General features: G+C 37.7%; 4 protein-coding genes across 4 annotated transcripts; 3 read left to right on the top strand and 1 right to left on the bottom strand.

Moving 5' to 3' along the window:
• The first annotated feature begins 1,113 nt into the window (after nucleotides 1-1,113).
• LOC107861631 lies at nucleotides 1,114-7,189 on the top strand. Its single transcript, XM_016706925.2, has 7 exons — nucleotides 1,114-1,414; nucleotides 2,158-2,580; nucleotides 2,667-2,719; nucleotides 3,876-3,913; nucleotides 4,822-5,140; nucleotides 5,281-5,597; nucleotides 6,153-7,189. Exons 1-7 carry the CDS (start codon nucleotides 1,402-1,404, stop codon nucleotides 6,832-6,834), a joined length of 1,845 nt encoding a protein of 614 aa, XP_016562411.2. The 5' UTR covers nucleotides 1,114-1,401; the 3' UTR covers nucleotides 6,835-7,189.
• Nucleotides 7,190-7,931: 742 nt separating this feature from the next.
• LOC107861629 (O-fucosyltransferase 36) lies at nucleotides 7,932-12,314 on the top strand. Its single transcript, XM_016706922.2, has 3 exons — nucleotides 7,932-9,776; nucleotides 10,036-10,285; nucleotides 11,738-12,314. The coding sequence occupies exons 1-3, from the start codon at nucleotides 8,497-8,499 to the stop codon at nucleotides 11,912-11,914; spliced, it is 1,707 nt and encodes a 568-aa protein (XP_016562408.1). The 5' UTR covers nucleotides 7,932-8,496; the 3' UTR covers nucleotides 11,915-12,314.
• Nucleotides 12,315-12,453: 139 nt separating this feature from the next.
• On the top strand, nucleotides 12,454-18,857 carry LOC107861630 (26S proteasome regulatory subunit 7 homolog A-like). Its single transcript, XM_016706923.2, is given in 11 exon segments — nucleotides 12,454-12,973; nucleotides 14,506-14,587; nucleotides 14,836-14,927; nucleotides 15,007-15,084; nucleotides 15,497-15,558; nucleotides 15,968-16,004; nucleotides 16,006-16,113; nucleotides 16,216-16,434; nucleotides 16,708-16,889; nucleotides 17,369-17,544; nucleotides 18,376-18,857. Coding segments are annotated over 11 exon segments (1,416 nt in total). The 5' UTR covers nucleotides 12,454-12,751; the 3' UTR covers nucleotides 18,534-18,857.
• A 1,052-nt stretch (nucleotides 18,858-19,909) lies between these two features.
• On the bottom strand, nucleotides 19,910-26,531 carry LOC107861628 (protein STRUBBELIG-RECEPTOR FAMILY 7). The gene is made up of 16 exons (XM_016706921.2): nucleotides 26,085-26,531; nucleotides 25,281-25,413; nucleotides 25,067-25,138; nucleotides 24,909-24,974; nucleotides 24,754-24,825; nucleotides 24,576-24,647; nucleotides 24,136-24,207; nucleotides 23,987-24,052; nucleotides 23,811-23,870; nucleotides 23,411-23,721; nucleotides 22,242-22,528; nucleotides 21,685-21,950; nucleotides 21,270-21,402; nucleotides 20,695-20,831; nucleotides 20,447-20,603; nucleotides 19,910-20,323 (listed from the first exon to the last, which is right to left on the bottom strand). The coding sequence occupies exons 1-16, from the start codon at nucleotides 26,167-26,169 to the stop codon at nucleotides 20,177-20,179; spliced, it is 2,136 nt and encodes a 711-aa protein (XP_016562407.1). The 5' UTR covers nucleotides 26,170-26,531; the 3' UTR covers nucleotides 19,910-20,176.
• Nucleotides 26,532-27,776: the final 1,245 nt, after the last annotated feature.

Here is a 27,776-nt window from a genome sequence, read left to right as displayed (position 1 = left end):
TGCGAGTGTTACAATCTCTATGAATCCTCCGATTCACCTTTTCAGATATAAATTCAAGGGCTTTGAGCTTGATCTTGAATTTGAACTTGATTTCTTGATTTAAGAGACTTGATCTTGACTTGTGCTTGAATTCAAGGGCTTTTGAGCTTGTTCTTAAATATTGCGGTCTTGATCTTGAATCTTGATGAGCTTGCTTTGAATGCTTGAGCTTTATTTTAGAGAAATTGCGGCATTTGATCCATGAGTTTTCTCTTGCTACTTGTTAGAATTCTGGGGGGTCTGGGGGTCCCCTTTTCTGAATTACAAGACCCCTATTTATAGTTGTAGGAAAGAAAGAGTCATGGTGAATATAGACTTCCTTTGACTAATCAGATTTAAGTGATGTAACGCCTTTTTATGGGCTTTTATTTCATGGTTCTGCTGTATCATTTTGACATGTGGCATGGTCCTATTGGCTCCTTCACTTGACTTGGCATGCCACGTCATTTGACACATGACATTTACTTGGGCTTCTAGAATATGACAATGTCTTGGGCTTATTGAAGTAGGTTCATCATTTGTAACCCAAATCAATGAGCTAGCCCAAAAAAATGGACTTTAATTAAATCCATATATGTTTGGACTTAAATAATTAATTCAATTATATTAATCCGTGATATTTATTTGGGACTAATATATTTTGAATATAATATCATCCAAATTTTGTACGGATTTAAATTTAATAACATTTTGGTGTCCACAGTAAGTTAAGGGTCTATTCTCAAATTAACTAGAATAGAAAAATTAGGATAAATATAAATACAACGTCCAAAACTGAAACTGAAAATAAGTTTTGGATATTTTTCATATTTTAAGTTATATTTGAATTTCATAAACAAATATAAACACAAATATTTAGCTTGAGACACAAGGATAATTAATTTTAATATGAATTTTTTGAATGATATACGGCGAAATAAGTAACTTTTTCGGGAATTAGCAGCAATTTGTGTTTTTTCTCCTTATTTTTATTTTACATTATTAGAATGAAATAATTAATTCTGGACCCAACCAAACTAGCGTTGCTCATATTGGAATTTATAAGACTCCGAATGTATAAAAATCTTTTAAAATATCAATACACTAGTGCTACTATTATCCAGCGCCTGTGAGCTTTCAGACAAAGGGAAGTTTGTGTGGCTATCGGTGTGTCACCAAAACTTCAACCGCCTTTGCCTTTTCTCTCCTCTCCTCTATCTTTCTTCTTCACTCCAGCGACACTCAACCCCTAAATAAACAACAGATTTCAGTTCAATTTAATTCAGTTGCCGCTAACAAATACGAGTTGGTGTATGGAATCTGAAAAGCACATTGCATTCCGTTTCTATTCCTGAATTTGGAGTTTGACTGGATGAGCTCCCCATGCCTTTATTAGGTTAACTCCTCCACTCCTTCCTTCACCCTTTTGTATTTTCACTATCTCTTTTCCGCAATTTGTAATTGGATAAATCTCTGAACCTGTTGCATACTCCCTCGGCTTAAAAATAGTTTTTCAGTTTACCGAGAATTTTATGCGTCATTTTCCCTTTCTATCCTCATAATTAGATAATTATATAAGATAAAAGTAGTAAAATTTAGAGTCTCAAAACATCATTAGTTTAGTGAAAATGCACCTTTAATCATTGGTTTTTTAAGGGGCGTGCAAGTTCAACACGAGCTAAGTACTCCCTTTGTTCTACAATAGTTGTCCACGTTTGATTTGGCACACATGTTAAGAAGCAATAAATGGTAGGAATTGTTTTACTATATCTACTTTTGAATATAATATGTACTCGCATTAAATTTATTTTATTCAAAGGGTAATATGGTAAAATTATCCCTATCATCTACTGGTTCCTAATCCAATAGGAAAGTGGATAAGTAAAGACGGACGGAGGGAGTAATAATTTTGATGCCTTGGAAAATGCATTGAGTGATGAATAGTAGTATTTAATAGCAAGGGTAAAATGGATAGAAAAGGGTAAATTATCCTTGTTTTTCATACTGGACAAGTATTTTTGTTCATCTATTTTTAATATAGCGGATAAATATTGTTGGACAGAGGAACTAAAATGAAATGAGGGAGTATTTGGGATATTTACTGAAGTAGCTTCATGTTTTTCCATCTTTATTGCGCAGATATAGCTACTACACAGTCTTGTTTTCGGAACAATGTTTGTTCAGTTAGTTCTCAATATGTTTTCGGTACTAGACTTGTCTACAACAATGAGATTAGATTTGTATCTACTTGGAATTCCTTCCGAATACCACAAAAAGCTTCGAATTCGAGAATTAAGCTATTGCGGGGTGGATTGATGATAAGGGCAGTAGCCACCCTCGAAAAAGGACCCACCACGAACATCCAAAGCAACGAGGAACAAAACGATTTTGGTGGTGTGAGGATGGGAAAATATGCAGGAAGCTCAACTTGTGCTGTTGTTGAGAAGCAGTCGCCAAGTGAGGAAACTGAATTGGATGAGAGAGAGAAGTTGAGGCGAATGAGGATATCCAAAGCTAATAAGGGGAATACACCTTGGAATAAAGGCAGAAAGCACAGTCCAGGTACTTAAAGCATGCCTAGATGTAGTTCTTTTGAGCTGTTTGTTATGTGTAAGCTTTAATATTTTCAAGTATGTTTGAATTTGCAGAAACTTTACAACGGATTCGAGAACGTACCAAGCTTGCAATGCAGGATCCTAAGGTGATGTCATGTAAGCATAATTTTGTTAAATGAAGTAGTAAAAGATGAGAATTTGATTAAGAATTAGGGGGGCCCTAAAGAGCTCCAGAATTAGCAGTACTTATAGTGCAACTACTTCAAATAATTTTGTGACATTAATGGGCATGTGAAGTAATACCGTCTAATGGTCATTCTGTGAAAGTGGAATGCTGACTATGGGGAATCAATGAAAAGGTATAGTAAAACACAAGTATAAACTAACTAAGTTGGATGTGAGCAGAATGTACAAATTAACATTTTTGTTGAGGGAAAAGCTCGATCTTTATTTCAGCTGGAGGATGTGTTTTGTGGTCATTCAGCATAAGCTCAAACCCATTTAAGAGTGCACATCGTAGGAATAGAGAATCAATAATCTTGATTACATTTTAGGCACATGCCATCAGGGTATCTTGGAGAAGTTTGAGATAATTGTATTTCCATTTTTCAAACTTAAGTATTTAGCGATTTTCTCTGGCTGTCACCAACTCAGTAAACTTCATTATGCATTTCCGGGGAAATAACTTCAAGAGTTTAGGATATTGATGTCATCTGGGTGCATTGTGACATTATCTACATTTCTACTATGCTATTTGGTCATCTGGGTGCACATGTAAACGTGATTTTCAAAGTCTCAATGAGGAGTAGATAGGAGCTTCCAGAATGTGGGACCAATATGCAACATTCCAAATCCATGTGGGATATATTTTTGCCCTTTCTGAATTTGTACCAGTGTTTGAATCTCCTTTTGTACACATTTAATTCCTTGGAATTGTTTGAGTCCAATTGTGAACTGACCAGTTTTGTACTTGAAAACCTCACATTCAATATGTTTCCTGTAGAGGTCGAGTGTCTCTTTCTTAAAGAGGAGGAAAATTTGGTTAGGTTGTTGACCTTGCTGCAACATTTTTTCCTGGTGAGGGTGTGGCTTTTTCTTTCCTTTCATTCTGGCATCTGAAATAACCGTTGTTTAATTTGGTCAACAACACATTAAGATATTGTTCATTTCTGTTCAGATTATGCAAAAAGTCTAGTGGCATCTGTAATAACCAGTTAATTTTTAGTCAGCTATGCTACCCATTTAACGTCACGCTTCATAGTTTTTGTTTGACAATATTACTGATAAGCTCTAATTATACAGGTGAAAATGAAGTTGGTTAACCTGGGGCATGCTCAAAGGTGGGTTTTGCAAATTATTCTTGACATTTGTGTTTTCACCTCTCTGATAGCATAGTGGACTCTAATAATCAAGAAGTGAGTGAAAAATAACCTGCTCAAAAGAACTTTATTTTTCAAGTGGATGGAACTTGTCTATTCTGGTAGGCGGACCCACGTGGGCTCAAGGGGTGTCATTCGGCACTGCTTCGCTGGAAAAATATACTAAATATACATATTTAATTATAATGAAAAAATTACAAAACGCTACTAGTAATATATAGGGACACTTCTGAATGTAGAAAGCTTCTAGCTAAGCTGGTTTCGCAAACAAATAAGTTTAGCGAGGTCAGGGTCTCGAATCCTGGTAAACAGCAGTTTTATTTCCTTTTTGTTTAGAAATTTTTCAGTTCTTTGCTACAATTTTCATTGATCTCAAAGACTCCTCCGTCTAATTTTCAACATCTTGATTCCCCAACAACTACTTTTGCCCCGGATTACAAAAATGTATTTAAATATTTTTCATTACACTTCTTTGAATGTCAACATTGCTTACAAAAAATCGTGCGTACGCCACTGAGAATGATGGTTAAAAAAGGAATAGACTGTTTTGGACAAATCGTTGCTTGCTGTTTCATGATAACTTGTGCTCCAATGCGTGAAAGTCAAGCTTCACTAAAGTCACTGCCTAGTAGTGTGCAACACAGACATTGTGAGGTAATGCCTTTAGTTGACATGCCAATACTGCGAGTTTCTATCTCTTCATCACTTAATTCTTGCTTGGGAATTCAGTTGAACCTAGCATCATCGTACTAATTCAGAATTTCATATCCCTAATTTTAAAATTACCCTCTTTATCTCGAACCTCTTTCAAGATTTGTGAAACTTGTGCGTATCAAACTACTAAAGGAGATTCTTTTCCTTAATTGCAGCAAGGAAACTAGGTTGAAAATTGGTTTCGCTGTAAGGATGGGCTGGCAAAGGCGCCGTGGGAAGTTGATGCTCCAGGAAACTTGCCTCTACGAGTGGCAAAATTTAATTGCAGAAGCTTCTAGGAAGGGCCTTCTGGGTGAGGAGGAGCTGCAGTGGGACTCTTACGAGATTTTGAACAAACAGCTTGAGCAGGAGTGGATACAGAGTGTTGAAGAAAGAAAAAATAGGCCCAGGCTGAAGGGTAACAAGAGAGCTCCAAAATCTGCCGAACAGAGGAGGAAGATTTCAGAGGCCATTGCAGCTAAATGGGCCGATCCTGTAAGTGCTTTTCTTTGTTGGGACTGAACTTCTCAGTTTGACCCTGTCATAGATATGAGTTTGAAGCCTGTCAATTTGAACTTCCTCACATTTTGCTTTCCAAAAAGTTGTTTTACCAATCTACCTTTTCTTCCAACTAGGGTTACCGTACTCGGGTCCGTTCGTCTCTTGCTAAATATCATGGAATACCTTATGAGGCTGAAAGAAGACCAAGGAGAAAGCCTATTAGTGATGGACAGACCAGAAAAAGAAGCCCTCCAAAAAAGAAAGATAATGAAATGGATAATCTGGTAAAGCCCGAACACAAGAGCCAAGTTCAACGTGCTCGATTGAGGAGAAAAAACGCACCAATGTACAAGGATCCTTTGGCTAGTTCCAAGTTGGAAATGTTAAAGAATATCAGGGCGCAGAGAGTAGGTATTGACCAGAAGAAGATTGAAGCCATTACGAGAGCAAAGTAAGTTGTTATAAAATCTTTGCTATTAAGGAACCGATCCATTGGTATATTTAGTCTTATTTGCTAACTTGCTCTGTGTCGTTCTTTCCATCTGAAGTCTGCTGGTCACTCTGTCAGTTCGTTGTTTCATGAACCTCATAGCAACCTGATACAATTGCTTCCAAAATGGTGAATGATAACTTCTCTCTGAATGTGGTTGTGCCTATTTTAATGCACAAGACTTATCTGACTCCCCAATTGTTATCGACTGGAAATATAACTTTGTACCTGAAGCATTAGTCCATATATTGACAGTAATCTTAATTAGTTTATCCTTCTATTGAAAGTTTGAATTTCGTTTTCCCTATATATTTCTAGTGAAGTGAGTGATGTCCTTATGCTTTGTTCGGAACTGGAGCAAGCTATAATCTTGAAATAGTTTGCATGTTGATACCTCAAATTGAGTAGTCTAAATTATGGATTTTAGAACAATTTTGATCTCTACATGCTGGTATCATTGATCCCAACCTGCTAGGTAGTAACTGATAAGTTCTTGGTGGATTGACAATGTGGCAGAGCATTGATAGCTGAGGCTGAGAAAGCAGCAGAGGCTTTGGAAATAGCTGCCAAGAACAGCCTTGTTGCTCAAGCGTCACTCATTGAAACTCGGAAGCTCATCTCTGAAGCTATCCAGTCCATTGAATCTATAGAGAAAGAGGGGGCTTTTACAGATGGAAATATTTCACCACCTTCAACTGAGCTGGTGAGCCACACTGCAGATGAAGGAGATTCAGAATTTGGAGCTCTCGTTTATACTGGTGAAAGAATAAATGGTTGGCATGCTGTGACGTCTATGGACAGTGCTATCCATGATTTAGAAAATGGACGACGTCCCCTGCAAGGTTTACCGAATGGTAAAAGCACGGCTCTCTTGTCAAGCTCCGGTGACTATGACTATCTGGGTGACAGGCAGAAAGTCTATCAAATGATTTCCAGTAATTTATCACTGGAAAAGGAGGCCAGTATCACACAGCCCTCCAAGTCGACTCAGAGACTTGATGATGATGAAGCTAATGAAAGCCCAGCAGATGAACAGAAGCAGCTTCTAAACAGGGATGAAGCTAATGCAGGCCCAGGAAACAAAGACAAACTGCTACCAAATGGATTGATTTCGGGCGCAAAGATTGAGGCGGTGACCACCACCACCACCAAGAAATGGGTTCGTGGGAGGCTGGTTGAAGTAAGTGAAGGATCTTAGATTAGCTGAAAGAATATTTGAAGTATCTGATTTACGCATTTGGAATGCATCTCATGGATGCAGTATAGAGTATACTTTTGCCTACGACAAATTTTTGACAAAGAGAGTTTTCTCTGCAAATCAAATCATAGTCTGAGCTTCGCTCTGCTTGATAGTTGCAATAGGCATTTCGATCTCTAATTTCATTCTAGATACATATTTTCTTGTAATATCTCTTCCATGACCATTTATGTAAAGTTCAGGATAGACATGGCTGCACTGTAATTTGTCGGGCCGCTCGTAGCTTATTCCATTTGTTAGTGACTTCTGATTCGTTTCGAATTTATATCAATCTTATTGTCAATTAGTAGGTAAATTAATTGATTCATTTGACAGTTAGGTGATGGGAGGAGACTGTGGGAAAACAAATGTTAGCATAACCAACATGTACATAGAGATGGTTGTTATAAAGTGCAGTATAAAAGCTGCTTTAGTTGGAGAAGCGTATAACATTCCAGTTCTTCAGTTGGGAGTCGAGAGCATTCTCCAACTCTCGCCTCTTCTTTTCCATCACTTCCCTTGCTTGATTGATATCCACTTCAACTTGTTCCTTCTGCAAAATACCATTTGGATTCGGAATGAGCATCAGCAATAGTGATGAGAAGAAAAATGGAAGGAGGGATGTATCACTTACGTCCACAATGTCTGGGATGGGAAGCTTGGTGCCATGGACGGCGGAGCGATTCGCTGCTTTGCCGACCGAGCGGATTGCAGTATGACGGAAAACGACCTTAGCGGTCTGCAAGGTGTGTGGTACTTTCAACACTCCGTTCATTTTCTATATTACCCGAACTTAGCTCAACCTGTGAATTCAACCCCAGGCGATCACAAATCAATTCTTTTTGCGCTTTGCATATCTACTGCGGCTATGTTCTGTTATATATATTACTAGTATGTTTTATAAAGAGAAGAGTGGGGACAACGAGAGAGATTAGATTATGGATAGGGCAAAAACGCGTGGCGTCTTACTGTTTTTCCTTTTCCAGATGTCTCTAGCGTGTTCTTACAGGGTGTAGTCACTTGAAGCTACTTTTTGTTCCATTTGTAGGTACTAATATTTTTTTATCGTCAATAATTTAGCCGTTGTAGAATTAGTTTAAAGTTGAAAATTCGTGTTTGAGTTTACAACCAGCAGCAATGCATATTATCAAATGTGATACTTTGAGAAAATAACAATTCCTAAGTTGGCCAGGCCATGTTATCATTTGGATTGTGACTCTTCAAATAGCCTAGGCCCAACACTAATCTGTTTCTAAATCGGGGAAATGAAACGAAGGCCTGAGCCTAAAACCAAAGCAGTACTACTAGCCCAAGAGTTTTGAGGGGCCAGATTAACCGATGGCGGGTCATTTTCTCCCACCGACATGATTAATCTGGTAGTAATTCCTTCGACCACACCCTTTCCCTCCTACAATTCTTTTTACAAATCCCGAGTAGCAGTTGTTAACTCGACTGGACCACTCACCTAACACATCTTATCAGTGTCGCTAACTCCACCTTCTTCTTCCTTCTCTCTGTTAAATAATGGAGCTGCTCTCTTTACTGTAACAGTGTAGAGTACAATAAATACCACTCAACTCATCAAAATTAGAAGCCAAATGCACATTCGAAATCCGTAATAACATGATGAGGGACAGAGAATCATCTGACGAAGAAGATGATCGAGAGAACCTGATCCATCAAAACGAACGAGGAAATGACCTTTCTAAATCTCCACGGCGTTCCACATTCCAAATCGACGACGTCAAGGACCGATTCGCCCTTGGTCGGCGCTTCAATTTCACCATCGGCAAGAGGTATTTCCTGGCAATTATTCTCCCTGTTCTGGTACTCGTTCTTTATTTCACTACCGACATTAAGAGCCTATTTCAGACCACTGTTACCAGCATAAAGTATGATGGTTCCGTCAATTCCATGCGCGAGTCCGAATTACGGGCACTTTATCTGCTTGGACAGCAGCAGTTGGGACTTTTCAAGCTGTGGAATCACACACTGGTTAATGATACTTCTAGTACAGCTACTGGTAATAGCTTGGAGTCCAGTCCTGGGTTTAGTGCTATTTCGAGGTCTACTCTTGTAGAAGATCTCAAATCCGATCTGCTCAGGCAGATTTCACTTAATAAACAAATTCAACAAGTTCTTTTGTCCTCTCATCAATTAGGTAACTCGTTAATTACATCAGATAATGGGACAGATCCTAGTCTCGGGGGTTTAGGTAGGTGCCGGAAAGTGGATCACAACTTGTCCCAGAGGAGAACTGTTGAGTGGAAACCAAGATCCAACAAGTACCTGTTTGCAATTTGTGTTTCCGGTCAAATGTCAAACCATTTGATCTGTTTGGAGAAGCATATGTTTTTCGCAGCTCTGCTCAACCGCATTTTGGTTATTCCGAGCTCAAAGGTTGACTATGAGTTTCGGCGAGTATTAGATATTGATCATATAAATAAATGCTTGGGGAGAGAAGTAATTGTAACCTATGAGGATTTTGCAGAGAGACGAAAGAGCCATTTGCACATAGATAAATTCCTTTGTTATTTCTCTCAGCCGCAACCTTGTTTTTTGGATGAAGAACGTGTTAAGAAGCTGAAGTCATTAGGGGTTTCTATGAATAAGCTCGAAACTGCTTGGGATGAAGATGTTAAGAAGCCAAAGAAAAGAACTGTCCAAGACATAATAGCAAAGTTCTCTACAGATGATGATGTTATTGCAATAGGTGATGTGTTCTTTGCTGATGTGGAGAAGGACTGGGTGATGCAGCCTGGTGGCCCAATTTCCCACAAATGCAAGACACTCATTGAGCCAAGTCGCCTTATCATGCTTACTGCCCAACGCTTCGTTCAAACATTCTTGGGAGACAACTTTATCGCTCTTCATTTCCGCAGACATGGTTTTCTGAAATTCTGGTATGTTTTTGTTTGATGCTGTGTCTAGTGTTTATATCTATTTGCTTTTGCATCTTTCACTAGTATTGGGCACAAAAGGCCTGTTCTTGTGGCCAATCAATATATTGCTGAGTAATATTCATTTCCAAGCCCTATAATGCCTCCAATAATGTTTTACTGCCATAATGACCGAAGCTTCTCATCTTAGTTCTTTCTTCTTTTTTTTTTTTTCCCCCCAATCATACTTCACCATCTCTGATTTGATGTTTGTTCTTCTTAGCAATGTGAAAAAGCCAAGTTGCTTCTATCCTGTTCCTCAAGCTGCAGACTGTATCAATCGTGTGATTGAGAGGGCCAATTCTCCAGTAATATATCTTTCCACAGACGCCGCAGAAAGTGAAACTGGTTTACTTCAGTCACTTGTTGTATTCAATGGGAAGACAGTACCCCTTGTTCAAAGGCCTTCTCGAAATTCAGCTGAAAAGTGGGATGCTTTATTGTACAGACATGGCCTTGAGGGTGATCCTCAGGTGAGTTAAAGTTTAAACATTAAATAGGCATTTTGTCCATATTCATTAGCAGAATATTTAGAAGGTCCCTACGTGGCACCGGACATTACAGGTGGTTACTTCAGTTCTGGGAACTTCTAGGCTATATCATTCTGGATCCAGCTTCTGTTTCTAATCATAATCTATCACATGAGCACATTTTAAATTCGTCGAGTTTTGTCTGTAGCGAAATTAACTTTACATTTCAATTCTATATATGGAAAGGTAGAATAGATCTGATCCAGTTTTACCTTGGATAATATAGATCATCACACTTGTATTGTTTTTCAAGTTTAAATCATCTGCAAGTTGAGTTGATTCCAGCTGTAATTCAGTCAACTAATAAGATTCAACTGAAAGTAAGTGCAAAAAAGCCATGTTTATCCAAATTGAAAAATTAGAATAGACCTAACGTGATCTACTTCTTTATGTTCCTTTACAAAACCATTTGTTAGTTTGCACATGGCCTGTACTAGAAAATGGCTTTATATTACACAACATTGTTACTGAAGTTCTGTGTACTTCATTGTAGTGTTATATTTATATATCGACATTGAGAAATTCTATTGAATTTTGGCAAGGAAAACATACGACAAAAGAAAAAATTTTAGTTGGTTTTTAGTTGGGCAAAGATTTTTCTGTTACTTTATTTAATTTTAAAACTTTGTGCAACCATTTATGTGCTTTTACCACCAAAAGAAAAGAAAAATTGTAGGAGTAGCTTCGTTTTTCCTCTTAAAGATAGTGAGAAGAAAATCCCGACATATAAAACCATAGGTCCTGTGCATTTGGTGAAGCCTGCAGACTCCAATGAAGACAATCAATTGGTGGATGAATTTGGTCCTCTGTCTTTGTTCTTAAGTTGCTGGAGTTGGTCAAAAAAATTTCAAAGATAAAGTGCTAGAGAGTCTAGGGTTTTGGTCCTATATATATGACTGAGAGATCTAATATGTGATTGAAGAATATAAAGTATCCTGGTTGGTAGCACATTGATTGCTGTTAGAATTGTGACAGGGTTGTGGCTATTTTAGCTTTGTAGGGGTAGGAAAAGGTGGCAATATTATGCGTAAAGAAATGAACTTTGGACCTAACTCAACCCCAAAAGCTAGCTCATGAGGGAGGATCATCCAAATCTTATAAAGAGACCTCAACCTATTCCCTCAACCAATATCAGACTAAACATGCATTTAGAGGTGTTCATAATTTTTGCGGATTGGGAGGGTGGTGCAGATGCTTGAGAATGGACACGAGGGAGGACATGCAAAGTGGAGAAGGTGTTAGCCACTTTTCATGTAGATAAAGTAGGTTATAAAAGTCTTTTGATCTTATATAATAACTTATACATTGTACAGTTTTTCGATAGCTCATTCTCTTTTTGAATTTTGTTTGTTGGTCGTTCATGGTCTTATATATCTGTTCATTTGCAATATGAAGGTCGAAGCTATGCTGGACAAGACAATTTGTGCTATGTCTAGTGTGTTTATTGGATCATCGGGATCTACTTTTACCGATGATATTTTGCGGCTAAGAAAGGACTGGGGATCTTCATCGCTTTGTGATGAGTATCTATGCCAGGGCGAACTTCCAAACTTCATTGCGGATGATGAATGAAACATATAATGGTTGAACATACGTCGTCTTGTACTCCGCAAGCTCATTGTGCTACTTAACCTGGTAGGACGAGGAGGCTTTTCTAAACAAGTTACTATGCCTGAAACAATTGCTCTACTTGCAGGCAATGAAAAATTGCTTTGGAGCAAGGGTCATATCTGTTGTTCTATTGTCTGTTCCATACTTCTAATCTCGATTCTTTAGCATAGTTGGCCTATTGGGCTGATTCTTTTGGTCTGTATTCTAGTGTATAATATTCGCTTAGCAGGGTGACAATGTGTTGCTCAGTGTATTGTTTTATCTCTTGCCACTAGTTTTAGATCGTGTAGGTTTGTTTATTGGCATATACACATCTCAATTGTCGAGTATTTTCAGGATGAAAAAAGACAACTTCACTTCCTCTCTTTAGTTCTTCTGTATTTCTGTTTTACGTGTACTGAGGGTAAATCACCAGTGGGAATAATTGAGGTAAATTTAAGTGGGTCAGAATGTACTTGCTTCGTAGATGAAAAGGAGAAATCGACATGTTTCATAGTCCGCTCGCACTTTCTTTCTTTCTTTCCAGTTCGCCAGTTGAGAAACAGATGAAAGTGTATACAAATATATGAACGTTATTCCAAGTTTTTGTTCGAGTTTTCAATTACCCGTTCGGCCTGTTTCCAAACCCCATTGCATGAGTTTTAGTGCACCAGCTTGTCCTTTTCTTCATTAACATTTCTATGTTTACTTGTCGCAACTCATTAACAAAAGAGCTAACTTGTCCAACTTTATTGACTTGGATTGTTTCAGCTGAATTGACTGCTTTGCTCGATCAATTCGTTCTATGAATCAGCAATAATGCTTTGCTATTGTCATACCTATGGCAAAACGACCCCTAAGTATATAAAGATTATTCTGCTCATAAGCTGCAAATTCTCAGCTTGTTTCTCAAGAAAACGAAGAGACTTTTGCTTCTTCAGGCAGATGGCACCAGCACCAGCAGATGTAGAGGATGAGACTAAGGACGAAAAGAACCCTAAGCCTCTTGATGAAGATGATATTGCTCTCCTCAAGACTTATGTATCTCTTCTTCCTCTCTATAATAAATAACCTAATCTTCACATTCTTGCTCTTTATGCTATTCAAATCTTGCGCCTTGTGTGCTTTCTTTCTAATTATATGGTTACCAACCGTTGCAACGATATACCAAGGATGCAAAAATGCAGAATTGCAAGTTCGAAGCGATGAGAATTTGGAAATGAATAAGCTATGGACTAAGTAAAACTAAATTGGAAGCCAAAGAATGAGCTTTGTTCATGTGAGTTGGTATTTTTAATGGTCATTTAGCATCTAATTGTAATTGCTAACTAGTACGCAACCAACCCTATGGCCTGATTTCTTCTAAAAAATTAAAAGCCTAATTAACTTGAAATTACTTCTACGGTAGCTAACAAATGGCAAGTAACTTTACATATGCTACATTACATTTATTCTTTTTCTTTATTAATGTTGGGGGAAGGTGAGATATGTACGGTTAGTTGCCTCCTTCATTTTGTTGTTGTGTATCAGTACCTCTTCCTTGAAATGACCCTTGTCCTGAAGAGGCCAGGTCTGGATAATTGGTTAAGAACTGATGCTGGAATTTCCATGTTCCATTTAGAAAAGAAATGAGCAGCCCAATATTTTCTCATCAGCTTGAAAGCAACCATACAACAATATAACTCTCCTCTTACTTCCAGACATGCTGACCCTCCTTGATGTTACCACTTCCAATAAGCTTTAGCAGTCAATTCATGAGATTTTATATGAGATTTAAGTGAAGTCATAAAATTTTAAAGCTCCACTAAGAAAAGGAGCAAAGAGCGAACAACTACGAGTATAAGTAGCTGCAGAACCTGCTTTTGATCTACCGTGGAGAATGCGTTGACTCATTCTTATGATTTGATTCCAAAAGATGGTTGTTACTGTATCAGACTGTACAATCCCCTTCCACTTTTAGCAATTAACGCACCCTTGAGGTCTGAACTAAATTCTCTTCTTTCCGTGATTTCTCTCTCTCATAGGACTAGTTTAGCTCCTCTGTGAGATCAAGCCATGATGGACGATCATCCGCATCATGAAACCTTATTCCACTTGGCATGTTACAGAAGCTTGGAACCAAATATCAACTCGGATTGAATGGAAAGTGGAAGTTACTCTTCCGAGTTCCTAAGCCTTACTCATCTACACGGACATGGTCGACAAAATGTCATTTGTTTGGTTAGACATTGCTTGATGCTATTCACATAAAGGGTGTTTGATCACATTTCCATATGTACTTGTGATGTTCCCCTACGACCACTGGCACATACCACATTGTATGTATACTGAGTTCGAAGAAAGAAGAGTATACTATATTTTTTGTTGTGGAAAAAAAAGATTCCCAGACCCCACTTGTGGGATTACACTGAGATGTTGTTGTTGTGAAAAAATTATCGTTTGGGGCCTATTCCATATAGTTTCACCTTTTGGAGAATCCCCTCCCTTCTTTGTTGAAATATATGTATTCGGCTTAGTTTTCTTCATCCTATTAAGATTATTTTCTTATTAAACTATTGATATGCTTTTTACAGGGTTTGGGGCCTTATTCCACAAGCATAAAGAAAGCTGAGAAGGAGATCAAGGAAATGACAAAGAAGATAAATGATTTGTGTGGTAAGTATTTGTATGTATTTGCTTTTGGTAGGTGATATTGAACTTATGACATCTCTAGTTTCAAACTACTGTTCATTTATTTTTTTGGAGCTAGCAAGAACCAATAGAAAGAGAAAGAGAGTTTGCTTGCCCCTTGATCCTGGGAATTGATTTGGTTCTATTAAAATGTGTAGATGCGTTTCCTACTTCTTTTCCTTTGCACATTTCCCTATAAATGCATGGTGAATTCCAATTTACTGCATCTGCAGGTATTAAGGAATCTGATACTGGGTTGGCTGCACCAAGTCAATGGGATCTGGTTTCTGATAAGCAGATGATGCAGGAGGAGCAACCTCCTCAGGTGTGTTTTCTTGTAAATAAAAATGACCAAGTCTCTCTTCCTCGGATACTTTAAAGCTATAACTAGATCTTTGGAGCAGGTGGCTAGGTGTACAAAGATAATTAGCCCCAATACTGAAGATGCAAAATATGTTATAAATGTCAAGCAAATCGCTAAGGTATGTTATCCTGTCTTCCGCATATGATATTGGCTGTATCAATTTCTGTGTGTGTTTTTGGAAGCAATTTGTCTTGTGAGTCTCCGCAAACTGATTCAGAGTTAAGAGGTCTGTGCTTAACCAGTAGTGAGTAGCATATTTTGGTTAACAGCAACACATAAGTAAGAAGTTTGAAGCGTCTTGATTTGGAGATCTCTCAGTCATTTTCCTTTTCTTTTGAGAACATACACTGATTTAACAGGATATCTTACCATGTTTGTCGTTAGCCTGGGGTTTGTGCTCTTTAGTTTACTTTAATTTTTTGGGTAAATGGTGTATTTCCATGAGACAAGTTTTGCAGTACAGTTGGTTTGATTTATTTTGCACTGGATTATGATCACCTTGTTTGACTATGCGTCTTTCATACCTGCAGTTTGTTGTTGGATTGGGTGATAAAGTTTCGCCAACTGATATAGAAGAAGGCATGAGAGTCGGGTAGTTTCTTCTTCTTCTTGTTCTCTTTCAGGATCTCTTAGCATAGTTTTGATGATTTATTGTGTGGTTTGTCCCCCACTAGTTGTTAATTACTTTTTCCTGGAGATGGTAAAAGAAAGCAACACCTATCTTTGTTAGTCTAGCAGGCATTTTATCTTTTTAATTGGTGGATCCACATTCTCTATTAGAAGTAAACTGTTGCTTATTGCTGATATGAAGCTTGATTAATGCGCATCTTGCAAAATTATTAGTTAGTGGAATGAATCTGAATAGCTTACCTTCTTTTCCTGCTAAAGATGCCTACAGTGGCTATTATTTAGCTTTTAGGTGGGACGTCTGTATTAAGTCTTCTGCTCTCTTAGAAGTCTTCTGTAAGATTATTTAGTCTTAGCTTGAGTTGTTGTTGCAGTGTTGATAGGAATAAATTTCAAATTCAGATTCCACTGCCCCCCCAAAATTGATCCAAGTGTCACAATGATGACTGTCCAGGAAAAACCTGATGTTACATATAATGATGTTGGAGGATGTAAGGAGCAAATTGAGAAGATGCGAGAGGTGATGATGAGCGTTCATTCTTCTGTTGTGTTTCAGATTTTCTTTTTGCCCCTTTGATTGACAAATTAACTTGTGCTCCTTTTCTTTCTCAATTATCAACAGGTTGTTGAGCTTCCTATGCTTCACCCCGAAAAATTTGTCAACCTTGGAATTGATCCCCCTAAGGATGTTCTCTGCTATGGTCCTCCAGGTACTGGGAAAATATTGCTTGCCAGAGCAGTTGCAAATCGTACGGATGCATGCTTCATTCGCGTTATTGGTAGTGAGCTTGTTCAGAAATATGTTGGTGAGGGGGCTAGAATGGTTCGTGAACTGTTCCAGGTTAGAAGTACTCTAATTTTTTTTAATTTTTTTTCTGGGGATAACCCAGTAGTCCCCCAACTCCAACTGGTCCACTGAGAGTATTGACCTGCACCTCTACCATGTTCCCACTTAAATATCGGACTTCGCGTCTGTTACAGGTTCAAACTCGTGGGCGGTGCCACCTCACGTCCTTACTGTTGAACCAAAGTCCCACTGCCGGATAATACACTCTTATTGTTGAACTCATTTATGCAAGGTTTAACCTTAGCATTGATTAATTTGATATGACAGATGGCACGCTCCAAGAAGGCTTGCATTGTGTTTTTTGACGAAGTAGATGCCATTGGAGGTGCACGATTTGATGATGGAGTCGGGGGAGACAATGAAGTTCAACGGACCATGCTTGAAATTGTGAACCAGCTAGACGGTTTTGATGCTCGAGGGAATATTAAAGTTCTCATGGCAACCAATAGGTTAGCTTGCTTATATGCTGCAAAAAAGTTTGCATATATGTTGCAGTTTCTTTTTTTTTTTTTTTTTTGGCCATCAGTATGCGCATCTACTTTTTCTTGTTCAGTTGCTTATGTTATTTCATGTTTTGGTGATTAAAATTTAGAGCTATTTTTCAGTAAGTTCTGCATAGAGACATGAATAGTTCCTGTGCGTGTTTCAAGTTTACTTCTTATATATGCACCACTGAAAAGCCACTTTGACCCGATCCACATGAAGTCCCTTGGGCCCCCCCTGATTTATTTTTTCATTGCTACTGTGTTAAGGTTTTCCCTTTTTAGTGCTCTCTTGGTGGTCTGAATTGTTCATCTTTCAGTATGATGGTCTATGGTCAGATATGCGAGGTGTCTTCAGCCATATACTCACGTTTGGTAGCGTAAAATGCTGCTCCCAGCTTGTTATTGTCTTGCTCAAGTTATAACTCCATTCTATTGTTTTGCAGGCCTGATACACTTGATCCAGCTTTATTACGTCCTGGACGATTGGATCGTAAAGTTGAATTTGGCCTGCCTGACTTGGAGAGTAGAACACAGATATTTAAGATTCATACACAGACAATGAACTGTGAGCGGGATATTCGGTTTGAACTCTTGGCCCGCCTCTGTCCCAACTCTACAGGTGATCTCTCATAAACATGAGCAGCACATTATAAAATGAACAATAATACAGCTGCCATATTGGCATTTGACATAGGGGCATTAACTGTGTCTGGGTGATTGGACCACCTATCTTTCATCTTTTGATAGCGTAAAGACTATTCTATTGAAGTGGGTATTTGTACTGTCATACTAACGTCTTGCTAGATCCAATCACTATTCAAGTCACCTTTCCATTTTATGTTTTTTCAGAAAATTACAGGAAATCATTAGAAGTTTAAATAAATCATTAGAAATCTAACCTATGCAAACAATGTTCTTCTTTCATTTTTTCGAAGGTTGAATATTTTCTTTACTAGTCCCAGTTTTCAACTATATTGTTCTTTTACCTCGATCTCAATGATATGTAAATGAACTTCATGTCCTTTTGAACTCTTCATTCTAACTTATCCATTTCCTTCTCTTTTTCCGAAAAGACATGTATTCTTCATGTTTCGTTGTGAGCGTTATAATACATGTGTACTACGTTCATCGCCATCTTTCCAGTATCATCTGGTCCTATAACTTTTGGCATCCTCAATCCTGGCCGTATGCCATTCCTGTCAGGCTGCAATATTTCGTGATACCTTTTGAATAGGATATTTTAATTGTTCTATGGTAATTAATTAGAGCTTTAGATTAATTGTCATGGTAAGCACAGTACTAAGGACATGCCAAATAAGATCTCCGTGAGCTATTGATGCACTTAAAACTGAAGTTGAGGTTGCAGCATCAAAGGGGAAATGTGTGGTAGATAATATATAGGCAGAGACGGAGAGGGACCATAACATTCTATTGGTTCTTTTTGCTCCAGGGGTTGACATTAGTAGTGTGTGCACGGAGGCTGGAATGTATGCTATTCGAGCGAGGAGGAAAACTTTCACGGAGAAAGACTTTTTAGATGCTGTCAATAAGGTCATCAAAGGGTATCAGAAGTTCAGTGCTACACCGAAGTACATGGTCTACAATTAATTGGGCTTCTTTTTGACTCTTGCTGAAGGGGAGAAAGGGCATTGACAGGAACAGGGAGATTTCATTTGATCATGAACAATATAAGCCTCTGCCTGCTGTTGTGTTTACTGCCTGTAAGATGCAGGATCCTCTGTGCTTGTGCTTTCTCATGTCTGATAATTTGTTGTCGGTACTGAAACTGGACACCATTTTTTCTCTGATAATAATTCTCCTTTTAGCTTTATTAATTTCGGTTCTGCTTGCATTCGTAGATTTATGATGTGCTACATTTTGTTTTGGTTCTCTCCTTTACACGTTTTCAAGAGGTACATTTGATTTTTGTTCTATGCGTGCTTCCTGGTGTGATATGTGAGGTGACCAAAATGTTATGTTGTTCAACTCTTGCACCTTGTAGTATGACTCAATTACAGCGTGCTATATGTATTTTTAATATAAAGGATTAAACCTCTCGTATAATGGTTACTCTCATATTTCAAAATCCGAAAAACGTTCAATGCTAGTGGCAATCCTATACATACATATTTAGGTTGTTGATTGTAAAATTTAGGGGATGTTATCATTTGAGTAAATCAAAATAAATTGAAACTTAATACACAAGTCCGCATATCTACTTGCACAGCATTAAGTTGACCCTCCGTGATATTTTGATCAAACACTTGTAGTTGTTGATATATGCAATGGGTAGTTGTTATTATATGCATGCAATAGGCTTTCGTGACGTGAATTCGGAAAAAAGAAAAATCTTACGTAGTTTCCTACTTGGATCGACTTTGATTATGTACATATTAACATACAGGATAAGGAACCCTGACTTGTCATTTTCAGATTCTTCATCAACCGGAAGCTAAAATAGAACCCTGGAGTTTACCCTTCGTCCCCACAACCCACCAGCTTCCTGTAGAGGGTATAGCGCTAACTTGACAGTCCACAATTTTTGTTACTCTAATAATGAGTCGTACTGAAGTGGGGTTGCACCCATCAGTGGATTCTTCAATGTAAGTGGATTTCGTACCGTCCTTCTCTCCAGATCTCTCATCCATAATAATAAGCTTTGCTCTTTAACATTTAATGGAAGTCCGTCCGTAAGTGGGTCATGCTTTACAAGTGTCAAGCTCACAAGGAGCTTGTTGGTGAGGAAGATGTGCACAAACTTATTGTTGGATCATGTCCAATGGACAATAATGAATGCTTCAGTAGCGACGTCATGTCAAATAAAAAGAAAAATGCTGGAATATAGTAACTGTTAGTATTTCTGGGTTGATGGCACAGCCAAATAAGGAATGCATTTCTTGATCAACGAATAACTTATTGATTTCAGCAATTAAATGAAGACACATGTCCGCGAAAAAAGATAACAGATTATAGTTTGTAAAGTGTGATCGTGAAAATATGAAATAATATTATTCCTTTAATCCCGCTGTGAGAACAAATTAGAAGGTAGAAGCAATTCAGGTAAGAGGGGAAAAAACTAAAAATAAATCATGCACTATGAACAGATTTTAGCATCTCGTATTGATACAACGCACTCCAGGTTTGCAAAACAACAGGCTCGACGTCATTTCTCATGACACAACAAATAGAAAAGGACACCTCCACGAGTGTTAGAATAGGCAACGTGTTGAGTACTCAACGTCAGATGGAAACTATGGGTCATAGTCCGGGCCATCTGTTTCAGCCCTTGAGCTGCCCTGATCAACACCAAATGTCCTCTTACTCATGTTTGCTCGCTGCACTAACCGAACTAATGATTGAACCACTTCCGACATAGGTGGCCTGAACTCGGGCTCAGGCTGCCACAGAGAAAAAGGGAGGTTCATTCAGATAGTGTTGAGTGATTTAAGGACTAAACTAGTGAAAAGTAATACTCCTAACAAATTTATGAAATCTCATTCACTTCCAGTTCGAAATATTACCTGGACACAGACAGCTATTACATCAGCGAAGCGTGATAGAGATTTAACAGGATAGAGCCCCTCGAGTGCTGGATCAACCATCTTCTCTAGGGCATCGATATCATGCAGCTGAGGTGTTGCCCATCTAACTAGAGATTGTTCAGATCTTGTTCTTGCGCTGCATTTTGAGAAAAAAGAATATGATCAGGAACTTCAAATTTTGTGCTTCTTTAAGAAAAATAATGTCACGGAATGCTAACTAACATAACCTATCAAAAGGTTTTCGTCCGGTAATAAGTTCCAACATAACCACTCCAAAGCTGTACACATCACTCTTTATGGTACACTGCCCCGACATAGCAACTTCAGGGGCACCATATCCCGATCCTGTATTATGGTTCAATGCCTGCAAGAAGAGTTCGATAGCCACATGAATATCTCAGGAAAATGGCTTTATGATGAAAATATATACCAGCTGGAAAGGATGAATAAGACAGCTGCGAGAGACTAGAAGATACTTATCCGCTTATGAGTCGATCATATTTTTAACACGGTAAGGAAAATCCTTTTTTGATATCTAATAGTTCATGGCAAAGAGTATGCCTTCTATAGATATGATACGTGTCTAACTTATATCCAAGATCTGAATAGAAGTTCTGGTCTCTTTTCTCCAAGGACAGATGAATAGGCAAAGAGGATGCAAGTACAGGCATATAGACGTGTGCATGAGTACCCTTATGCATGTGCATTAGTCAGCTAGAACCAGATTTTAACATTAGATGATAATGCAACATCCAACAAAAGACACTTGGCAAGGAATCCTAAAGCAGGGAGCTATAGCTACCTGATCTGCATCAGCAATAAGACCTGCCAATCCAGAGTCTGATAGATGAGGATTGAGTTCTGCATCAAGTAAAATATTTCCAGATTTGATATTCTTGTGAACCAAAGACGGTGAACAAACTTCATGCAGATACCTGCAAAGGATGCTTATTTTAGCAACTAATTAAGAAACTTGAGAAGATGGAAACATCAGTATATTAAACATGGTCGCTAAACAATGGCTGGAAACGTATGTTCTATTCTTTTAATGAGTAGATAATGGATTATCTTCTTGCACGTTACACAGTCACATACCAGAAGATATATGATAGGGACTAGCATTTCGACCAATGGTACTAGCAACTATGAAACCTTGTTAAGAGCTTCGTGAACATTAGAAAAATGCATAAAAAATCTTTGTAGATCATGAAACTCACTCTAGCGCCCTTGCTGTTCCTAATGCAATCTTAACTCGGCTATTCCATGTTAGTGGCTTGCTTTCCTCATCAGATAGATGCAGGAAATCATGCAGAGCACCATTTTTGTGGAATTCATAAACCAGCAGATGCTGCCCATGCTCTGAACAATAACCAACCAGCTCAGTTACATTTGGATGGTGCAACCGGGATATTTCAGAAACAATATCGAGAAAATCCTCAGGATTCCGGAGTGCAGAAGAGTTGATTTTCTTGACTGCAAGAACCTATGGCATTTCAAAAATTAGAAAGGAACTTACGAGGATGGTTCGGTTACACAGAATAGATGACAGTAGCTCCAATCCGAAAGTTCTGAACGAACATAATTTTTCAACTAAAATTTTTTATGATCAAACTTCTTTCATTTTCAGATAGGTAATATTTCTTATTGAACATTACCTGTCTTTCTTAAACATTTTAGCAGCACATAATAAATTCATGATATGAAATTCATATTCAATAAGAGAGAACCATTTTCATTTCAAAGGTAGTCAAGACAGTCATAAGAGAGATCATACCTTTCCATCATCAAACTGAGCCCTATAAACACCGCCAAATGATCCCTCGCCAATAATGTTATCAACACTGAAGCTATCAGTCGCCATCTGTAGGTCTGCGATTGAATATTGTCTAGCATCTATGTTAGCTGTATTAACTTTCTTGGGTGGGACAATTGGTTTTGCTGCTATGTCATCTTCATCAAATGACTTGTGACGTTCAATAGGTGGAGGTCTTAGATTTACTACTGCAGAAGCTTCAAATTCTTTCACAATTGGCGCAGAGGAAGCTTGATTAGTTTTCAACTCTGCAGTAAAAAGAGGACAGTGAACAAAAAATCCAGACAGAACAGGAAGCACAGACTGTAAGTGTTATAAAGACGCAAATGCATGATCAGGTTCAGATTAATGAGATACGGAGGTGAGATGAGGCTTAAAAGGCATTAAGATGAACCGCGATTGATGAAGTTGAGAAAAGCAAAGAATTGGAATTTGCATAGAGGTGAATTTGGTGGTGAGCACAAATGGTTTAGAACAGGAGAAAATATTTCCAACTATGCACGTGAAGATGATTCTTCACTTGGCTGAAAGTTGCATTTTGAAGCAATAGTTGTTGTATAAAAGTCAATTAGATTTCTCGAGTGTATTAGTTTCATAGGAAGGCAAACCATCAAAAGGGCAGCTGACTTTTACTAGCATAGGACCATATTCAGTGAAAGAGACCATCAAGCTGAAGTTTTCTTTTATCCTACTGTCAGCTAAACATCAGTTCGGATTTCTACAATCAAGTTCTTGGAACTTTTGAGCAAGTAAGAAGTTCTGTTTCCATGGAAGATAGAACCTACCATCTCTTGCAGTTTTATGTTTCTATGTAAAGTTTGTCCATGCCTTGGCGCTTTTCTTTTATATTGACAAACAGTAGCTGGTGAAGTTTTGATCCACTATATATTTATACACCAATGGCAGTTATTAAGCTCAAAGGTTAAGGTTGATTCTCCAAATTCACTTTCAGAAAATTTCCTTTTCACGCAGCAGGTCAATTAAACACCTATCAAGCAGGATACGGGAATGAGGTTGATGATAGTATGGTTGATTGTTATGTTCCACAATTAAATAACAAAATAGAGACCATTGGAAGGGTCTAACAGACACCTTAACTCACAAAACCAAGCAATTATGAAAAGATGTACCATGAACTTCCTGGGAAGCAAGAGGAGCAAATGGCTGATTATCAAGTTTCTCGATGTCTGTTGATGACCTTTTCGATCTCTTCTTGATAACAAAAAATGCTGCAATTGCCCCAACAACTAGAACAGATATCACTATGCCTGCAATGGCTCCACCCCCTATCCCTGATTTACCACCACCATCACCACTGCTGCCATCATCGGAAGGGCTATTATTGCCTCCAGACTTGTGGTGCCGATCAGGCCTGCTTGCAGGGGGTGTGCCCGGTGGAGGAGGCGGTGCAGGTCCTGAGCTCCATGAATTACCATTTGATCTGTTACAAGAGTGTCACAATCCCTGAATAAAGTTGAAGTACTTCTAAAATAAATTTTAAGGACTATTACACTAACATGATATACTCACTTCACGATCTCTTTCAAGTGATCAGGAACCCAGCCAGTAAAACGGTTGTTCTCAACATTCCTAAAGCATAAAAGGATACACATGACTTTCAACCATGCTTTCAATCGAGACTATATATGAGATTCAAAAAAAAATCAAGGATAATGTCTAAAAAGAAGCATTGACTCGAAACTCACAAATCATCTAGAGGAAGATTGGCTAAGACATCAATAGTTCCAGTAAACTGATTGTTCTGCAAATACCTGCACAATTCAACAGGCAAGCTTCACCATTGAAGGACTCAACTACTGTCTACCGGGACGAAGCAGAAAATTTATTCTCTTACATTTCGTTCATACTAGTCAGTGCCTTGAAGCTTTGAGGAAGATCACCCGTCATAGCATTGGATGAGAAATCCCTGAAGCATAAACATTAATCAATCAAAATCTATGCAACAGAGGATGATTAGCCAGTCATTTTGAGGTTTGTAAGGCCCTTTAGGCCTCATTTCTTTTTGCAGTTATTGGAGCTTGGCCTAAGAATATCTCGAAATATATTCAGCTGCTTAGTTAACTTAATTGGGACAACCATATAGTTTTTACAGATCAGAACAAGGATCAGGATACTGTTTTCTGATATTTTCCCAAAGCAATAAGTCAGATGGAAGAAGAGAAGTGTATACTAATGAACTAAGAATGGCATGTTTTACCTATAATTACTCGTAAAGACCACAACATGGTAATACAAAACACTCAAGAAGTGGCGTGAGAGGAAGATAGGCCTTACAGTGTGTTGAGAGAAGACAGAGAATCGAATGAGACAATCACTTGTCCTTGCATTTGATTATGACTGACATTTCTACAGCCAAATACAAATAGTGCAGAGTCATTGAAAAGCATAACCTTAAAACAAAAAACTTGCTGCTGGAAAGCAAATTGCAGTCAAATGCAAATATTTTACATACAAATATTGGAGGGAAGTCATCTGTGAAACGGAATATGGAATGTTGCCATTAAAACCATTAGCGGCAAGGTTTCTGCATAGAAAGGCAAGGTTTAAGAAAGATAAGTGATAAAATAGAGTCTGGAATGATGAAAATATACAAACTATGAGACATACAATCTTTGGACATTTGGAGGAAGCTGATAAGGTATCTGGTTTCCCAAATTGTTATTGCTTATGTCACTGCAAAATCCCCAAATATTAAACATTTGTAAGAATTTGATATAAATCAAAGAGACATCTGAGAGGGCATTATTGAAGGCCATTCATCTTACAAATTAGTCACGGCTGTAAGACTTGCTAATTGGTAGCCCATCGAACCAGAGAGTCCAAGACCTGATAACTTGCTGAAGGAAAATGATAAAAGGAAGCAAGCATCAGAAAACACCAAGTCAACACTTCCAAGAATTAGAACAACATGCTGAAGAAGATAAACAAGGAAAACATCAAAAAGAATTACTTATAACAATAAGGAAGACAGGAACTCACATTTCAGTAACTCTATTGCCTGAGCAAGTAATGCCAGTCCAGGAATCTCCACAAGGATCACCACCATTGGCAGTCCATTTTGATAGCTGTCTGGGTGAATTTAGACTGCTATATATAACTCTCAGAGCAGAAGCTGAAAATCAAAGTGCCACCAGAAAACTTAAGACCGAAAACCAATTAAGCATATTTACCAGTCAACATATTCTTTACTGTGTTCAAAAGATATTATCATTTTCATTACTAATAGCTTGAAGAGAAATCAAACGGTGGACAAACAAGTTCGTTGATCAAGCCTTAAACTTATTTCGTGTATTATTATGGCGAGAACAGCCTATTAAGTTATAATGTCCTTGATCATTTATAACCTCACTTGTCCAAGCAGTAGAAAGAAGAAAACCGAAAATCTTCTCAAGCAACTTGGCCAAAAATAGTAAATAAAGTCAAATACGTCTAACGCAGTTTCAGTATGCCAGTTCCCAGAACGAACGGAAATAATAATGCAAAGCCTCAACACTACTAAAAATCCACCGACAAGACCAAATATATATACACATAACATAATACTTGAAAATCGCGCCTTGATCAACACGAAGCTTTTCGGTTTTTACGCATCTAAGCGGATATATGCAGGTAACGAAAGTAACGACTTTCCGACGGTAGCTGAGTTCAGTCTTAGCTAGATTTTCCCTCCAGTTTACTCATTAACTTTCCAAATCAATCAGTCTCCATTAATGAATCATGAGTAAGCAAGCATATACACAAGTAGATAGTGGCAATAAATGAAGCAATGAGAGAATAGCTGACCGTCATTTGGATCTGTGTCTGCTTTGGCAAAGCTAGCGCAATAGAGAAGAATGCCGATGAGTAGCAGCAGTAACAGTAACCTCATATTAACGGCGTCGTATTCTTCTCCTTCTCCGGCTCGTCGGTGACAGTCGTCGGAGTTTTACTCGAGCAGCACCAGTACCGGGAACCACAATACAAAAACCCAAAGTTTTCCTCAGCTCGGGAAGAGAAAGGCTTTGTCAGAACTTTCCTATTTTTATTTCGATAAAATAATCTTCGTTTATAATATTGCGAGGTGTAATTTTATAAAGAAGAAAATGAAAAAGAATATAAGTATATATTTTTTAAATATAAAATAATTAAAAAGAAAATGTGAAAAAAGAGATGAGGTGGTTGGGTAGGGAGAGGTGGTAGCCATTCCAAAGAAAAGCTGGCAGGCACGATCTGCTAGAAGAATCCAAAGCCACATAGTCGAGAGAGTAATATAATTCAATTTAGAATAATAATAATAATAATTGGAATTTATTTCTGTATACAGCTACAGATCTACAGTACCCTTAGATTCACATATACAGTAATCCGGTGTTCTTTTTCTTCTCTTTTTTTGGACTACTTTTTACATAAGCAGCTAACCTAACACTAAAATACTAGTAGGAGTAATTATTTTTCAATTTTTATTGTTATTATTAATATATTTTGGTTCCGTATTACTATGAATCAAAATTAAAAATATCTTGAAGTAGTTTCTTTTCATCATTTATCATTTAACAGGAACACTATGGTAAATTAGTCATATTATTGATTATTTTTCTTAATCAATGTATCATCTCAATTTGACATACTATATTGTATGAAATTAATTTATAAGGTGCTGCATCTTTCAAATTTTTGGTTCCTTTGACAAATAAATATATAATGGGAAAACAATTACAAGTTCAAATTTGTATCGCATCAGATTTTGTTTGGGAGAAAATATATAGTTGGCATTTAGTTAAAGAGGAGACTGAGATTTCCTTTTAAGAAACAGAAATGATTGCTTCATCTTTTAACTTTCCATTAAATATTGAAGTGTGGTACTAATTAACAACATATTGGGTTCCTTAACGGCGTTAAATGTATAGTAGGCAGTAGAAATATATGGGTAGATACAGTCAATAGTAAGTAGGGAGTGAAAAAAAGGGAGAGCTATTCACGGGCAATCCGCTAAAGTGACGGATTTGTCTGTATCCCTATTCTCTTGTGACCTTCACCAACTGGACCTATCATCACTCCATCTCATCAATCATGTAACATTATTTTGCTTCCCATTAAAATAAGTTAACTCTTATAATAGTAACTTCACTGATTTCTTGTTATTACAAGTGTAAAGAATCGTACTATCATTTTCTTATCTAGTTAAGAAAATAATTTCATATATATTTTAAATATTTTCGAATTGTGTTATTGTTATGACTTATACTAGTATTTTTTACGTAATTTTCAAATATATAAATTTTATTTCAAAAATATTGAAGATTTCATACTCAAGTTCACAATCAAACTTACATTGTTTGAATCTCAAGAGGTGAAAAGTTTCGTACAAATTGAGGGAGGTGAATGGAGTAAATCTTAATCACAATGACAATAAAGTAACTAAAGAATTAACCATTATAACGATAAACAACGTCGGTCATCAAGGTGACTTGGCATATAACGTATGCAAAAATTATT

The sequence above is a fragment of the Capsicum annuum genome, chromosome 3, assembly GCF_002878395.1.
Source record: "Capsicum annuum cultivar UCD-10X-F1 chromosome 3, UCD10Xv1.1, whole genome shotgun sequence".
Taxonomy (NCBI): domain Eukaryota; kingdom Viridiplantae; phylum Streptophyta; class Magnoliopsida; order Solanales; family Solanaceae; genus Capsicum; species Capsicum annuum.
This window is presented reverse-complemented; position numbering and strand designations above follow the sequence as displayed.